At 52.0% G+C, this 16,600-nt stretch overlaps 1 protein-coding gene across 1 annotated transcript in view; it reads right to left on the bottom strand.

Annotated features, from left to right (window-relative positions):
* The window catches only part of AXIN1 (axin 1), a 173,721-nt gene that overhangs the window by 7,595 nt on the left and 149,526 nt on the right, over positions 1-16,600 (bottom strand). Inside the window, exon 7 of the mRNA XM_065412047.1 lies at positions 11,798-12,043. Coding sequence (XP_065268119.1) covers positions 11,798-12,043 — 246 coding nt within the window. The remainder of the gene's footprint in view (positions 1-11,797; positions 12,044-16,600) is intronic.

The raw sequence follows: 16,600 nt of genomic DNA, 5'->3' as shown, positions 1-16,600 counted from the left end.
AGGACCTGGGGGCTTGGTTCCACCAAGGTTCGGGGCCGGGTCTCTCCCACGGCCCCACCTGCTGCCCCCGTGTGCATCCCCTGAGCGTCCCTCCCTGCTTGGGCAGCGGGCAGCAGACCCCTACCTGCAGCTCCGCGCTGCGCTCTGCCGGCTCCTGGCATCAACTGCCGTCGCAGGGTCCTAGCGCCCCCAACCACTGGTGTCAGGGCAGGCTGACCTTGACCCTGCCCTTCCGCCTTTGACGGATGGTTTCTCTTTTCTGGCAGGACCCTCCACCAGCACAGGGGGCCCCCTCGCCTGCAGTCACTGCTCCTGCCCCACTCTAGGCAAGAGGCAGCAGCAGGGGAGGAGGTGCCCACGTGATGGCAGCTCCCCCCTACACCCACCACAGGGTAGGTGAGGGGACTTCCTGGACCTGAGAGGGGCCCTAGGAGCACGTGCAGTGACAGTGGTGTGAGGTGAGTGTGCTGCCGAGGGGAAAGGGGGGGTCTCTCCCCTGGAGCTCGCTGCTGCCGGTGGGGAGAGGGCTGGCGGGGGGAGTCCTCTCTGGCCTGCCTGCACCCCAAACTCCTCATCCCCGGACCCGCCTCACCCCGGAGCCCGCACCCCCACACCCCAGCCCTGAGCCCCTCCCACATCCCAAACTCATCTCCGGCCCCACCCCAGAGGCCGCACCCCCAGCCAGAGCCCCCACCTCCCCGCATTCCAACCCTCTGCCCCAGCCCTGAGCCCCCTCCTGCACCGTGAACCCCTCATCCCAACCCTCTGCCCGAGCCCCTCCCACACTACAAACCCCTCATCCCCAGTCCCACCCCAGAGCCCTCACATTTTTACATTATTTTAAAATATATATATCGGCTTACAAGGCAGGTGTGTCTTGGGGGGCGGAACTTGGGCCCGTTCTGGGCACCACCAAAAATTATACAAACCTGCCGCTCCTGTGTCCACACAAGCCTGGACAGCACGGAACAGGCCCTGGAGGGAACGCCCTCACTCAGAGCCGTTCTGTCTTGTGGGGAGGATGGCATTTGGGTTTTTTAAATTGGGAGTCCTCCTTCAGGACACCCCATCAGCTGATCCTGTCCCTCCCAGAGCTGGGGGGGGGGCCTCCAAGGGCCTGGGGGTGGGCTGTAGAGAAGTTTGACACTGGCTGCCTGAGAGGATGCAGTAACAAGCAGCTGGCTTTATCTAAGAGAGCACGTGCCCCAGCTCTCCCAGCAACGGGGCCTCTTGCTGGGCCCATGGAGCTGTTTCATGAGGTTCGCCAGAACCAGCTACCGGGGAGGACATACTCTTCGGGGTTACACTGGCCCCTTCAGTGGTCCCCACACTGGCACCCAGATGTGACAATTTAGCAGAGATGGCCCCAAGGCCGAGTGCTGGCACGAACACCCCTGCCGCTCTGCACGCAGCCAGGGGCCGGTCGGAGATCTGTGGCAGAGCCTATTCCTGGAACAGCCTTGTGGCAGTCCCTGCAGTCAGGGGTCAGCGCTGGGGGACTGGGGCCCTCTCTGCCACGGGCTGGTGTGACTGTCTATTGTCTGTATACAAACGGAGAGGGGCCCACGCTGCAGAACCCTACTCCTAGTAACGGGGGGAACAGGGTCTAATGATGAGTGGGGCTAGGATCCAGGAGCGTGGGGGGCTGATCCCTGGCGCTGTCAGTGACTCACCGTGCGATGTGACTTTGGTAACCCACTGGAGCTCTCCGTGTCTCAGCCCCTGGCTCTCCAGACAGTGGGAGAGAACGCTTGCCTGCCAGGAGGGGGTGCTGAGGTTTAATATGGATTCATGTTTGTAAAGCCCTGTTGACCCCTGGATGACAGGGGCTAGTCACCAGTGAAGTATTGAGGAGCATCCTCTCCAAAGGTGAGCTTGAGCTCACCTGTGCCAGCATGCTTAGCCCATCAGGGCAGTATGGGGTTGCTAGCACAGCTTGCTCATTCCCGATACAGGGTACAGAGGGTCAGGCTGACAGACAGACCTGATGGGGCTGCTGCTAGGGAGAGAGGATGCAGGTTCTAGTTCAGCTGTGGCACATTTCAATCGCTCCCCTCCTCTTCCTGCAGCATAACTCCGTTTGAGGAAGAGGGCTCATGGGCCCACAAGCATGAGAGGGAAGGGGCTGTGCTAACAAGCCCTCCTCGGCTCTCAGGGCAGGAGCTCAGTGTCCCTTTGCAGGAGTCGGCGGGAGCGCTGCTAGCACGGGACACCTGTACAAACAGACAGGCGTGTGATTCCTGCTGACTGCGCCGCCTCCAGAGGCAATCTGTGTCTGCAGAGCGCAGGCAGCACATTTCTACACCCTCCTACAAACCACGGACTGGCCACGCGGAGCATCAGCACAGCAGGGTATTCAGCGTCTGCTAAGAGGGAATCTAGTTTGTAATCTGCTGTGCATTCCCCCTCCAGTGCAATAAAAACCAGGAAGAGAAATTTCCTTTCCATATGAGAGACAGCAATGACTTCAGAACAATCTGCAGAATCCCTCGTTCCTGGGTCCCGGAGCTAGCCATGTAAGCCAGTGGGGAACGCTCCCTGGGCAGCCCTGCATCCACAATTACAATGTAAACACACAGCCACTGCCAGCCTGTCTGCACCAGATCAGGATGGTGTTTCACTAGTCTATGCAAACCAGATCATTTCTCTTACTCCTACATACAGGAATGCATAAGGCAGCCTGACTTATTAAGGGCAGGACTTGTTTTCTTATTGCCAAGACAACTTTCCGGAGGTTTTAACATCCTCAAAAGAAGCAAATCAAAGAGATAACTTAGGCCACTATTATAGAAGGGCGCCCCCTTGCTATCAGCAGCTAATTTAGCAGGTGGTTTTGAATCGAGAATCTGGGAACCAGTAAAAGGTTGGGGGGGGGGGAGGAGCATAGGCGCCGACTCCGTGGGTGCTCCGTGGCTGGAGCAGCCATGAGGAAAAATTGGTGGGTGCTCTGCACCCACCGGCAGCCAAGCTCCCCGCCCCTCCCCAGCTCACCTCCACCTCCTCCCCTGAGTGCGCCATCCCTGCTTCTCCTCCCAGCGCTTGCTGCCATGAAACAACAGTTTCACGGCGTAACAAGCTGTGGGAGGGAGGGGGGAGGAGTGGGAACGCAGTGTGCTCAGGGGAGGAGGCTGGGCCGAGGCGGGGATTTGGGGAAGGAGTCCAATAGGGGCAGGGAGGGGGCGGAGACTTTGGGAAAGGGGTTGGAATGGTGGAGTCGGAGCGGGGTGGCGCGAGCACCCACCGGTGCCAGGAGAAGTTGGCGCCTATGGGGAGGAGCACATACTCCCCTGAATCTGCAGAACAGCTGTGTGTGTGAACGCACTTCTGGAGGTTTGGAGGCTACACAATCAGGGCAAGTCCCCTTGGAGCTGTGACACAAATCCTAGGTAGCATTTTGTTAACAATCCCCCCAAAAGTCCATGTGCCAGATTGCTGGGGGTGGAAGCAGGTGGGCATGCTCCCAGTGTGGGGGGCACATTTTCAATCTTATTATTTTTGGAACCTCGAAGTGTTGGTGCATTCGCTATGCACAAGCCAGGGTACTGAGTTAGCTGGTGCTACGGTTATGGCTGTCACATCACATCTCAAAGAACCCTATTTTCAAAGGTGGATACACCGAGCAATAATAGCACTTTGCACTTCTATAACGCCTTTCATCTGTGATCTTCTCATTCATAAAGTTTAGACAAATTCACCACTTGGCACGTGTGAGCTTAGCCAGAGGTGGCTTTAGCTCTGAAATCCATATAAGTTTGGCAGCTTTGAAAATTACAAAACAGTGGACTGGATTAAAGGATGGTTTTATATTTATATAACTGGAAACTCACTATAAAAACAGAATTTGCCAAGCACATGAGCTAACCCCAGTTTTACTATTTTGGAAATAACCTTTAAATATTGGCTCACACGCAGAGTGACTTTTTTATTACATGCCTATGTAAATATCGATACGGAAAACCTGGGCAGGGGAAAATCTTTTTGCCTCCTTTCAAAGCCGTGACATGTAACGTGCAACTCAACTGTTGTTGGTGCATGTTCTGCTCAGAAGAGTCTGTGAAAAAGAGTGCAGGGTTTCTAAGCTCCCGGGGCCCCCCACTGCCAGCACAGCTTCAGAGCCTCTCCAAGCTGCATCACAAAGCATAGGCTGCCCGGTAGCTAGGAGAGTATTCAAAAAATCGAACCATCCTTGGAAAAAACACGCATTCCAATGAAAGTAAAAACAGTTCATAAAGTCAGGGGAATTCTGAGCCAAAAGTTAATCGAAGAGGTGTGGAAAACCTCCCACTCCACTGCCCAGGTGTCTCCCAACTCTCCTAGCCCCAGGGATGGCTGAGATGTGTGCCTCAGAGGCCTGGGCTGTGCATTTGTGTGGTACATAATATGCAAGTTATACATGGCATCCACAGGCTTAATCCATGTTGCCCACAATACTGATGGGTAAAGAAGCCCTTGTTCATCCTGTGAGATGGAGAGTGCTCAGTCTGTTCTGGGAACGAGAATGCCAAGGAACACAGACAAACGCCAGCAGCCTTGCCAGCCCCACCAGGGCCCTGCTCCACCAGGGCAGCGTGAGTAAGGGAGAGATGGCAGCAGCTTGGTGCAGGTGGCCACGGCTCTCTCACAAACAGCTGTTAACTGAACATGCTAAGAGTGGGGAAACTCAAGAGATCCGATGTCCCTTCTTCCTAGGGTTGAGAAAGGGGCTGCTGCAGTTCTGCTGGGGGGAGTGCAGAGGAAGGGAATGAGCACTGGCCCATCTGAGTCGCCTGTAAAGCACGTTCCCACTTGGAGAAGCAGCAGGATCCGATAGTTATGCTGAGCCTGTTGGAGCACATGTCTTTGGTGCCTCCCTTACTCCAAGGGCCTCTCAAAATGGAAGGGAGGGAGAAATGCCACCACCATGGGAAACGGGCTTGGGTTCTAGGCATGGCTAGGAGAGCGCCTGTTCCTTTCCAAAGCACAGGCATGGGTTGCTAATGCCTCGCAGCGCTAACTCTGGTACTTTTTACGGGGCTGGGAACCCCCCCCTCACATTTTTAGACGCCCCCCACTTTTGCCATAAATCAAAGCAGTGTGGGCTGCCGGCACTGGGACAGACAGATGACGGTTTACAGAGCGCACACGAAGAGCAGTGACACATACTCAGACTTTGTGAGACACAGGTCAGAGACAGCGGGTATTGCATTCAGCACTGGAATACAAGCTGGCCTGATAGAAGTGCGACCACACTGGATCTAAAGAACAATCTCAAACTAGAAACGCGTGGCTACCCTCCATCGCTGCTAAAGATTACAGCACAGTATGGCACCGGCACAAGGGGCTGCAGCAGCTCACTCAATGGGGCATTCCAGGGAACGGGCAAGGACCATTTTCCCAACTCCTTGGTGGTGCGAAGGTCAGGAACTCACATCAGCTCTTCGCATCAGGGCATCCCAGCACACGTTGCCAAAGCACTCGCCCAGCCCTCAGTCACAGACAGGCATTTAGAGAGACTGCCGGAATAGCCAATCATTCCATACGTATATTCCCCCTCCTCACAAGAATGCTCCTACACTCCACATGAGATCTACCTCTGCTACACACAGCAAGAGATCTGCTGTGCAATGTCTCCCCCCCGCTCTCTGACCTGGTTTCCAAGAGAAAAATGCATTCCTGTTGGAATGCTGGGAACACTGTTTGAATTGCTGGAGTCAGCTGTGTACACCTCCTCTCTGTACCCTTTAACAAGACAGGGTTTGGTCCACCTATGCAGAATCTCTCTGCCTCAACATGAATTGATTTTAGCTGTAAATAAGCCTTAAATACCTTAAAAATAGCCTTAAAAAGTGAAAAAAACAGATTGGTGTCCTGATTGAACAGCCATCCAAAATGTAACAGCTTACAAAAAGAAAAGATGGCTTGACCAAACCGACTGGGCACAGAAGGCGCTCTCACCTCTGGGCCAGGAACCCTGATAGAGAAGCAGCTCCTCGTGACACACCTGCTCCAGCACCACAAAGAGCAGGCAACAAACCAGAAAGACCGCAGCACAGAGTGCTTCTTCGCAAACACCCCAAGAGCCAAGATCAGAACGTCTAGCATGCGAGGAACCCTATCGATTGTGGAACAAGATCAAAAGTCTCAGAGCTGCTGCTTTTTGGAGCAGAACATTTTATTGGGGCGATCAACGTACCCAACATACGCTTTCCTCCTGAAACTGCAGCTCGGGGGGGGCTGTTTGTAAGTAATCTCTGACCCCTATAATAAACAAGCCGCCTTCTCACAAATGGGACACGACCACATCGCTGCCTGTTGCACCAGCCCTTTGCCATTCCAAGGAAGGCTCCCGAGCCCCACCTTTGTCCAGTGTGCCATTACTGACTGTCCTGCTGGCTGGACTGTTCAAAAGGACAATGTATAAATACTCCATCACAACGCCCCGTCCTCCTCCCCCATGGATGCATCTATAGAGCTCCCAGCCCCACTGAGCTAGTGGTTTTTCAGTACTGTCAGCTTTGGAAATGTGACGCTGAGTTACACTCCACGTATACAGCTCCAAAGTAATCGAGAGTTACTTCTGTTCTGAACGTGAAATGCTATTTGAGAGCAAAGAGGATGCCTTAATGCTGCACTAAGATGACTCATTGCAGTTGCACTTCATTATTATCCCTTGTGACTATCTAACAGGCTATTACGATGACAGGTGTAGTTGCATCATGCTGGAGCCGCAAGTGAAAGAGGCGCAGTTTCAACATGGAAGGAAGGTTCACGGCACCAAGGCTGGTGGTACCCTGAGCTGGACGTGGTGTCCGAGTAGCTTTATAAGGGCTGTGTTACTCCTGGGCAGAGGCAGAACAAATGGACTAGCCTGAGGTCTGAGTGTCTGCCCCTGCCATGGCCGCGTTCATTACACATCATATGCACGTTAGAACGTCTGCTGGATGGGGAGCTTGGGCTGGGCATAAACTAGTGTGCCACTTGCAGAAGCTGTCAGTCTGAACAGCTAATAGACACCACCACCTGCCTAAGGGCTTCCTACATCTCGGTGGGACCTAGCTAAAGAAACTGGCTGTGCACCTGAGGTGAGGGAAATGGTTCAGAGACGCCAGTACAGGCAGAAAGAGAAGAGTGTCCCTGGGGCTGGGGCCTTTAATAACTGGGGGGAGGCGTTGCGCACCCAACACCTAACAGCTTCAGAACAGCTCCCAAGGAAGCCTGCGCCTCCCGCAGCAGGGCCCCGCACAGGGAGAGCAGGGCCTGTCCAGTGAAGGTTTGACTGTCATTACAGTTGGGTACAGACACACGCTTTGCATCCAGAGCCAGAACACGGTGGTGGCTGGAGTGCTGCTGAGTGACACTGCTCACCTTTGTCTAGAACAGCCAGGTTTTTTTTTTTAGGAGACAGCATAAGAGATTGTGGGGCTTCTGGAGGGTCCCTTCGGAAGGAGGGGACAGTTTACGGAGGTAAGGTAAACGTGTGAGCAACACGGTCAATTTGACAGGGAAATTAACCCTTCCTAGAAGGGGTCAAAGAGCTTAGCTCTCTTAGAACGGTCAGGGCCAGCTGGTGCCTCGTGCTCTCCTCCTCCATCTGAAAGGAGGACCCTGGAGCCCCCCGAGGCAGGGTCTCTGTAGGGAAGCGCTCTCCGCTTTCCTAAAGCAAAGGACCAGCCTCTACCAAACCCTGCTGTTTCGCTGGGCTTTTGGTTCCATTGTAGCGGCTCCCTGCTGAAGTGAATGGCATTTTAAAGGGCGTAGCCTAGAGGTAAAGGCAGGTGTGATATAAACATGGATTAAGGCAGTAATACGAAAACCTACAAGCCTCAGGCCTGTAAGATATTTAGCATAGCCAAACAAGGCCTCAGGGCCAAAGAACGATTTGACGTAAGCAGCTAACATGATCTGGGGTCACTTTACTGGTTATCACAAGATGGCCATGGCCCAACACCCCAGGATATAAGAAGTGCGATAAAACTCCTGATATTTAGAAAATAGATACTGCAATGTACCAGTTAAAGCTGGTTCGAGCATTCTGGGGATTTTGCAGACGTCAGATGTCCAACCACGAGAATACCATGGTAATTAATTAACATATGTGCTAATAAGCCTGAGGTAAAAGGCCTAGTAATCTATGGGAGAAGGGCACCCCAACATTAGTGGGGTGTGGAAGTTCAAATGAGGAAGAGGGGCTGAAACACTACCAAATATGCATTAGACTTAGTGGTGTCAGTATAACATATTATCAAAGCGGTATCACAGCCTGCATGCCTGGGACAGGCCAAGACAAGGACCACTGGTGATGGTGATGTGGAAAATAATGATTAACACTTCAGGTTGTTCTGCAAGGGATGGAGTGAGTATATGGCTGCTCAGACACTCATTCTATGTTCTCTCTGTCTTGTTGGGTTGGAGTGTTTGTAACTTTGCTATCTGTGTTAATAAAACAATTGCAAATTCAGAACGTTTTTGCTAAGTGCTAATGTTGCAACCGTGGATCCCAGGGTTCCCAAGTGATTCTAATAATACTGGGCCTGATCTTGGGACAAGAACCTACCAAACCTTAGAGTGTTAGCTGGGAATTCTTAGGTAATCAATATAGTTAATACACAATTGTTTCTGTCATTGGAGGTTTTTAAAAACAGGTTAGACAAACACCTGCCAGGAATGATCTAGTTATTACGTAGGGTTACCATATTTTAATTTTTAAAAAGGAGGACACTCCATGGGGCCCGGCCCCGCCCCAACTCCGCCCCTTCCCCACGCCCAGCCCCGCCCCAACTCCGCCCCCTCCCCTGAACGCTCCACCCCCTGCTCCTCCCCCTCCCCTGCTTCCCGCGAATCAAATGTTCGCGGGAAGCCTGAAACAGGGAGGCAGCAGGTAAGCTGGGGCGGGGTGCGGCGCGGCTCAGTCCGGCCCCCCTGGCCGAGCGGCTCCCTTCGGCGGCCGGCCAGCCCAGGCCAAGAGGCTCTGGCCCCGGCGTCTCCCGCCCGGCTGGGGCCCCAGCCCCGGCCAAGCACCGCGCCGACCCCGGTCGCGGCCCCGGCCCCGGCCAAGTGCCCGCGCCCCCGGCCCAGCACCGCGCCGGCCCCGCGCCCCCGGCCCCGGCCGAGCACCGCGCCAGTCCCGGTCCCGGCCCCCGGCCAAGTGCCCGCGCCCCCGGCCCCCTGGGCGGCCCAGCACCGCGCCGGCCCCGCGCCCCCGGCCCCAGCCCCTGCCGAGCACCGCGCCGGCCCCCGGCCCAGCACCGCCGGGCCCTACCTCCCTATTTTCCCAGACATGTCCGGCTTTTTGGGATTTCCCCCCGGACGGGGATTTGAGGCCCAAAAAGCCGGACATGTCCAGGAAAATCCGGACGTATGGTAACCCTATATTACGTAGTCCTGCCTTGAGTGCAGGGGACTGGACTAGATGATCTCTCAAGGTCCCTTCCAGTCCTACATGTGTATGATTCTATGCTATGAGGCTGGCCAGCATCCCTGAAGGGGTGCAACAATGCTGCATGGAAACAGTCTCCTGTTACAGCTAGGTGTCTCTCGTCAACAGGTATCCTCTACTAACTTGGTTTCTGGGGGCTTTCTCCATATGCCTGAATCTCAGCCTTTGTATCTCACTGGGACACCCCATTACCCAGAGATCTTATTTTCAAGTCCCCTGGATTGCTAGTCCTACAAGGGCATGGACTCTAAGGAGACACTGGCCCAAACATGTTTCCATGTGAGCATCAGGGTTTCTCCAGGCAATACAATTCAGCAGGGACATTTCTACTGATAGGAACTCTTAGCTCCCCAGAGGACTCCTGCATGTGTTCTCGTGGGTCACTAAACATGCTACCCACAAAGGATACAGGCACCTTTGCCTTTTAGAACAGCTGTATTATTCTCTCCAGTTTGCAAGGTTCTCTCAGAAACCAGAAATGAAACCATCCTTGTCGGCACATTCCATGCAACAGACGGGTTTGTTTCATTCCTGTGTTCTCAACGGAGGGGCAATATGCCCGCCCATTTGGGGAGGTTGCTTGTTGTGTGTGTGAGCAGCAGCACAGCCCTGAGAATGCAGCTGATTATGCAGCTTGTTCTCTTGTCCTTGGCTAGACGCTAAGTACCACAATAACAAACAACACACACCAACTTGTAGGTCCCTACAGAGAACGTTGTTTACTATACTTGCTATATTATTTTAATTCTGCAGGTAGCATGGGCCTCTGTATATAGGCCATGTGTCTGTGTCTATACATTTCTGGGAGGGTGGGTGGTTCTTTGAAATGCTCTTCGGAGCCAAGAGGACAATCCCTATTTGATCTCACCAGTTTATATGCAGGCTGGATATCTGGGGCTTAGCCTACTTGGGAGTGCCCTTTAATTACACACTTGCCAATCTAAACCTTATGTAAACATTGCTCTGAGTCTGCCATAGGGCAGTTGCATGAGAAAATAATTAAAACCAGGCAATTAAAGGGTGCCTTTGAAAAATTATGTCTATGTTTCTAAGTAGGCAGACACTGAAGTTTCGTGTCTCTGGAACACTGCATGAGCGGCTGTTTGCAATCGCCATTTAAAAAGGTATTTCATGGCTAATGTTAATTATCTTGTGCTTCTCAAATGCCTTTCATCTGAGGAGCTCAACATGTTTATGTAAACACGGATTAATCCCACACCTCTCCTGCAAGGTACGTTAGGGACAGGACTATTACCCCTGCTTGATAGATGAGGAAACTGAGTCACAGAGCGGTGAAGTGACTTGAACATGGCTGCACAGTGAATCAGTGCCAGAACAGAACTACGGTAGAACCTCAGAGATACCAGTCAACCACACACCTGATTTGGAACCGGAAGTATGCAATCAGACAGCAGCAGAGACCAAAAGAAAGGGGGGAGAGGGCAAATAAAATACAGTATAGTACTGTGTTAAACATAAATAACTGAAAACATAAAGGGAAAGTTTAAAAAAAAGATTTGACCAGGTAAGGAACCTGAGCTGGTTTCACTTAAATTCAGATGGTTAAAAGCAGCATTTTTCTTCTGCATAGTAAAGTTTCAAAGCTGCATTAAGTCAATGTTCAGTTGTAAACTTTTGAAAGAACCATAACGTTTTGTTCAGAGTTACGAACAACCTCCATTCCCAAGGTGTTCGTAACTCTGAGGTTCTACTGTAGAACCGAGTGTTTCTGCCTCTCCCTTCTCTGTTCCTGCCACGAGAACCATCTGCCACTTCGACTTTTAAGGACGCCAGCAAAAAGTGATCATTTTACAGTTGTCAACTTCAGGAAATTCGCTGCACCACAGAAAATAAAGGCCATTAAAAATCACATCCCCATTTAAATCATCTAAACAGCACAGACCTGATGAAAACAAGTGAGCTCTTCCCCGCCAGAAGCCACAAGCACACTGCTGGGGCAGTGAGAGAGGGCAACCCCATAGAGCCCCCGTTCGAGCAGTTCCTAGAGCACTGCCTGGCACAGTTCCTTTCCAGGAACTGAAACGGGACTTTGCCTCGTGCCTACAGCAAGGGGATCCCTTCCGGCCCCGCCATCTAAAGGCCCTGCTCCCCATTCTCAAGGCAGTTTTTGGCTTTTGCTCCCAGGCCCCTGGGATGCTCCCTGCTGTTGAATGGATGAAGCATTACAGAGCATGCAGCATCCTACGGCTTCCAAAACGTGCTCTTTTCTAACCACCCGTCACTCGCCTTTGTCTGGTAGATCCTGATAAGTGCAGCAGGACCAGCTGAGTGGGTCACCGTGTCCTTCCCTCCTCGCCTCTAGGTTCTGCTTCAGAACAGCCTCCCCTCCCCTCTCCCTCCGACCAGACTAAATCATCTCACCTCTGTTTGGGGGGCAGTTTGCCAGCCCTCTTCTCCTCTTCCTCCAGTCGCCTGCGTGCTTCTTCCAGCTGCGTCAGAGGGTTGGGGGCTGGGTTGGGCGGCATGGTAGGATCTTGAATGAACGGGTGAGAAGGTTGGACGATGTTCCTGAGCTGGGCACTGACCCAGGGGTGCACAGCGACAGGGCGCTCGATGGAGAGAGGTCTGGGCATATCATGGGCCAGCTGCTTCTTGGCACCTGAGGAGCTTCACACACAAACACAACAACATTTGACCCATGTAGCCATGTCCCCTGACACACACAGAGCCGCTCAGTGCTTCATTGACTAGACACAGCGATCGCCCAGCCACCCCAGGCCACTCTCTGCACTGTCACCCAGGTAGAAGGGACTAGAGAATACCATACATCCAGCTGCAGTGCTAGGGAGGATTTAGGGGGTACTGAGGAACCGTCTGAGATGGAATTTTGCAAGGCCACTTGGGAGAGCAACCGGCTTACTGCAAAATGAGCCCTGGGGTCACACGTGGTTGGGACCTATTTTATGAGTCATAGGAGATGTCCAATATGCATAAATAAAACTAACAGGAGTTAGTTAAAGAGCGGTCACTCCCCCTGTGCAGTAAGGTGTTTGAGATGTGTCCCTATGGGTGCCCCGCAAGCTCTCGACTGGAGATTGTCATTAGCAGCGTCCATTCGGCCCATGCACACGCTGCAGATATCCTCGTGCCCCTCGCTGCGTGGGCGAACTGCCCTCAGCTCCTTCTCCACTGCTGAGCCTCCGAAGGAAACTCTGAAGCAGAGGGGAAGGAGGGTGGGCAGTGGAGCACACACAGGGGGCACATCTCGAAGAACTACAGTCACTGCACAGGGTGAGTAACCTCTCCGAGTAGTGCCCCTATGGGTGCTCCAATTCAGGTGACTCCCGAGCAGCATCCCCATAAGATGGAGGCAGCTTCAGAATTTAGTCCAGCACAGAACTGCATTGCCAACTGCTGCATCAGACCTAGAGGCACCGACTCAGGCGTAGGGCCTGGACCACCGTGGAGCAGCTCTGCAGATCTCAGATGCCGGGACATTTTGAAGTAAAGCCTACGTCTAGACTGAGTCCTCGCAGGGTGAGCTGCCACACCAGAATGGGGTGGAATGCTGGCAGCAGCGTACAAGCAGTAATACACCCAGAAATCCATTTTGATAGTCTTTGGGCAGAAACAGCACAACCTTTAGATCTGTCTGCAAATGAAACAAACAGTCTAGGAGATTTACGAAATGATTTAGTCTTATCCAGATTGATGGCTAACATGCTCCTGACATCTAAGGTACGGAAAGCAGTCTCCAGATTGGAATTCTGGGGTTTTGGAAAGAAAACCGGTAGGTAAATGATCTGATTGAGATGAAACTCAGAAGACACTTTAGGAAGAAACCTGGGGCGTGGCCGTAAGGAAACCCTGTCTTTGTAGAATACTGTTAAAGGAGGGTCTGCCATTAAGGCCTCAATCTCTCCGACTCTGCGGGCTGATGTAATAACCACTAAAAGACAGTCTTGATAGACAAATGCAGTAAAGAGCAGGTCGCCAGCAGCTCAAAAGAGGGTTTCATGACATTATTAAGAACAAAATTAAGGTCCCAAACTGGGGTGGGGACTTTCACCTGTGGAGAAAGGTTTCCCAGACCTTTCACGAACCTTACAGTTGTAGGGTGAGCAAACAGCGAGAACTCCTCAATAGTGGTATGAAAAGCTGTAAGGTGGTCAAACGAACCTTGAGAGAACTAACTGACAGTCCGGATTGCTTTCATTGCAGCAGGTAACCCAGAACAAGCAGAAGTGAGGCGGATTTGGGAACAGCTCCCTGGAGTTCACACCAGTCACTAAATCGTCTCCACTTTTTGAAGGTAAGCATTTCGGGTAGACTCTTTCCTACCATTTAGTAATATCTGTTGTACCTCTGAAGAACAAGCCGACTAACCCCATGAACCATCAAGGAACCTTGAGGCGAAGAATGCTCAGATTGGGATGCAGCAGAGGATCGTCATCCTGGGAGAGGAGCAGAGGAGTGTCTAGGTGAAACAGGTAAGGAAACCATGCCTGTCTCAAACACGTCGGGGCTATTAGGATAACTCTGGCCTTGTCCTGTCTGAGAATCAGAAACACCAGAGGAAATGCATGAATCAGCTTCATCATCCAAGTGAGGAGGAAGGCATCCCCTAAGGAATTGCGACCCAGCCCCCTCTTGAACAGAGCAGATGGCATTTTGTTTGTAGCTGTCCCGCTTCGGGAACCCCCAAAGTCTGAACTATGCCAACAAGAACCTGGGAATCCAACTCCTATTCATAGTCTTGGGAAAAACACCCGCTGAGAGCGTTGGCTGTGACATTTCCCCTGCCCAGGAGATATACTGCTGGAATTCTTATGCGATGTTTCATAACCTTATTGCTTCGGTGCACAGGGAAGGCGATCTCGCTCCTCCCTGCTGGTTAATACAGAACATGCAGGCCACGTTGTCTGTCATGTCTCTGATAGACCTGTATCGGATGAGAGGCAGAAAATGAAGGCAAGTATTTCTAACTGCTCTGAGCTCCAACAGGCTGGTGTGGAGGGTGGTTTCTTGGGGTAACCATCTGCCCCGTACTGTGAGAGCATCGAGGTGAGTGCCCCATCCTAACAGAGATGCATCCATGGTTGTGGTTACCATTGGTGTCAGCTGGAGGAAGGGAACTCCTGCACCTACATTGCAGTGAGCCTGCCACCAGTCTAGGGAGCATTTCACCCATTGAGGAACTGAACCTGTTTGTTTCCAACAGTGGTTTTCAACCTTTTTCATTTGTGGACCCCTAAAAATTTCAAATGGAAGTGTGAACCTCTTTGGAAATCTTAGACATAGTCTGTGGATCCCCTGGGATCCGTGGATCATAGGTTGAAAACCACTGGTCTAGGCTGTCTGGCTGGTGAGTAAACTGATCTAAGGCACCCCTGGAAACCGTGAAGAGTAATCTCGCATGTTCTGACAAAAAAGTGCAAGCCGCTATGTGATGTAGAAGTTGAAGACAGTTTCTGACTGAAGTCCATTTTTCTTTGGCATGAGGAAGTACCTCAGATAGAAGCCCCTTCCCTTGTGCTGAGTGGGGACCAGCTCTATCACTCCTAAACGAAGGAGGAAGTTGATTTCCTGTCTTGTTAAGAGCTCGTGAGACGCGTCCCTGAAGAGGGATGGGGAAGGGAAATGAGAAGGAGGGAGGTAGATAAAATGGATGGCGTAGCTTGATGATATTATCTCCAGCACCCACTTGTCCAAGGTGATACACTCCCATGCTTGTCGGAAACAGGAGAGTTGGTCTCCAAATGTGAGGAGGTTGGCAAATCGCTGCAGCTGACAGGGTAAAGAGAGGGGAGGGTCCAAACCCTCCATCATCCCATCAAAACTGGTGCTTTGAAGATGAAGCCTGCTATGATCTTGTGCCGGGTGGGTTAGAGGAACTCTGGAGGCTACGTCTCTTTTTGGAGGGTCCGTTGGTCTCTAAAAACCAGAGAATTGCATCGGGCGGGATCTTTGAGCCGTTTGCCTTCTACTGGATTTTCTTTTGTTCGCAGGAGTGTAGATGACTAATGAATGTAATGTGGTCCTGGAGTCTTTCAGGGTATGCAACGATTTGTTGGTATTCTCTGTGAACAACTTCAGACCATCAAATGGGAAATCCTCTACTATATTCTGGAATTTTCTGGAGAAACCAGACAACTCAGGGAAAGGGGGTTCTTATATGGGTACCCAAGAGAACCCTGGAGACATATCAATAATGCTGAAGGTAGGTTTCCATCATCGGTCTCTTCTTCCTCTAAAGGGGGAGCACTGAGCGAAAGGGGAAGTGATGGTACAGGGACGTATAAGGGTCCGGAGACAAAGTGGTTCTCGGTACCGAGAGATGCTCGTTACCTGCAACAAATAGAGACTCTCGTTCAGCAATCACCAATAAGTCCTTTGGATACCAAAAGTTTTGTGGTGCCGAGTGGCATTGCGGTACTGATGGCCCAGTATGCTTGTCCCTGCAGGATGGTTCCAAGTAGGGTGACCAGATGTCCCAATTTTATAGGGACAGTCCCGATTTTTGGGTCTTTTTCTTATATAGGCTGCAATTACCCCCCACCCCCTGTCCCGTTTTTTTCACATTTGCTGTCCGGTCACCCTAGTTCCAAGGGTTTTGAATACTTCACAGGCGGTGCTGCCTGACGGAGACGGAGGCTTAGTTTTACATGGGACTTGATTTCCCGGTTCTTCCATGCCCTGGATTTGAAGGCTAAACAGAAGTTACACTCTGTAAGATGTGAGACTCTCCTAGGCTGCGAATGCACTTAGAGTGTCCATCGTTGACTGGGATAGCCTCTCTATGTGAGAGGCAATGTTTAAACCCCAGAGAAGGGGTATGCCCCTTGCATGGAGGATTTCCCTGGAGGAAATAAAACAATCTCTCAAATAACTAGTAACTAACTAGCAAACTAAGCAGCTAAACTAAAACAAACTCAGAACTAAGTCAGCAAGCAGCCGAGGCACGCACAATGAAGACATGCTCAGCTCTGTCTCAAATTGAGATGTGTCAGAAGAAACTGGGGACAGTTTGCCGGTGCAGCCTCAGATAGCCTGGGGGGAGGGGGAGGGGCACGAGGATATCAGCGGCGAGAGTGTGGGATGAACGGACACCACTAACGAAAATCTCCGATGGCAGGCGAGTGGGGCACATGTGCCCCTGAAGTGGAGCACCCACGGGGACACTATTCAAACAAGAATACTCTCTTGCAAAATTCCCCTAATAGC

This window comes from Emys orbicularis, chromosome 10 (genome assembly GCF_028017835.1).
Source record: "Emys orbicularis isolate rEmyOrb1 chromosome 10, rEmyOrb1.hap1, whole genome shotgun sequence".
Taxonomy (NCBI): domain Eukaryota; kingdom Metazoa; phylum Chordata; order Testudines; family Emydidae; genus Emys; species Emys orbicularis.
This window is presented reverse-complemented; position numbering and strand designations above follow the sequence as displayed.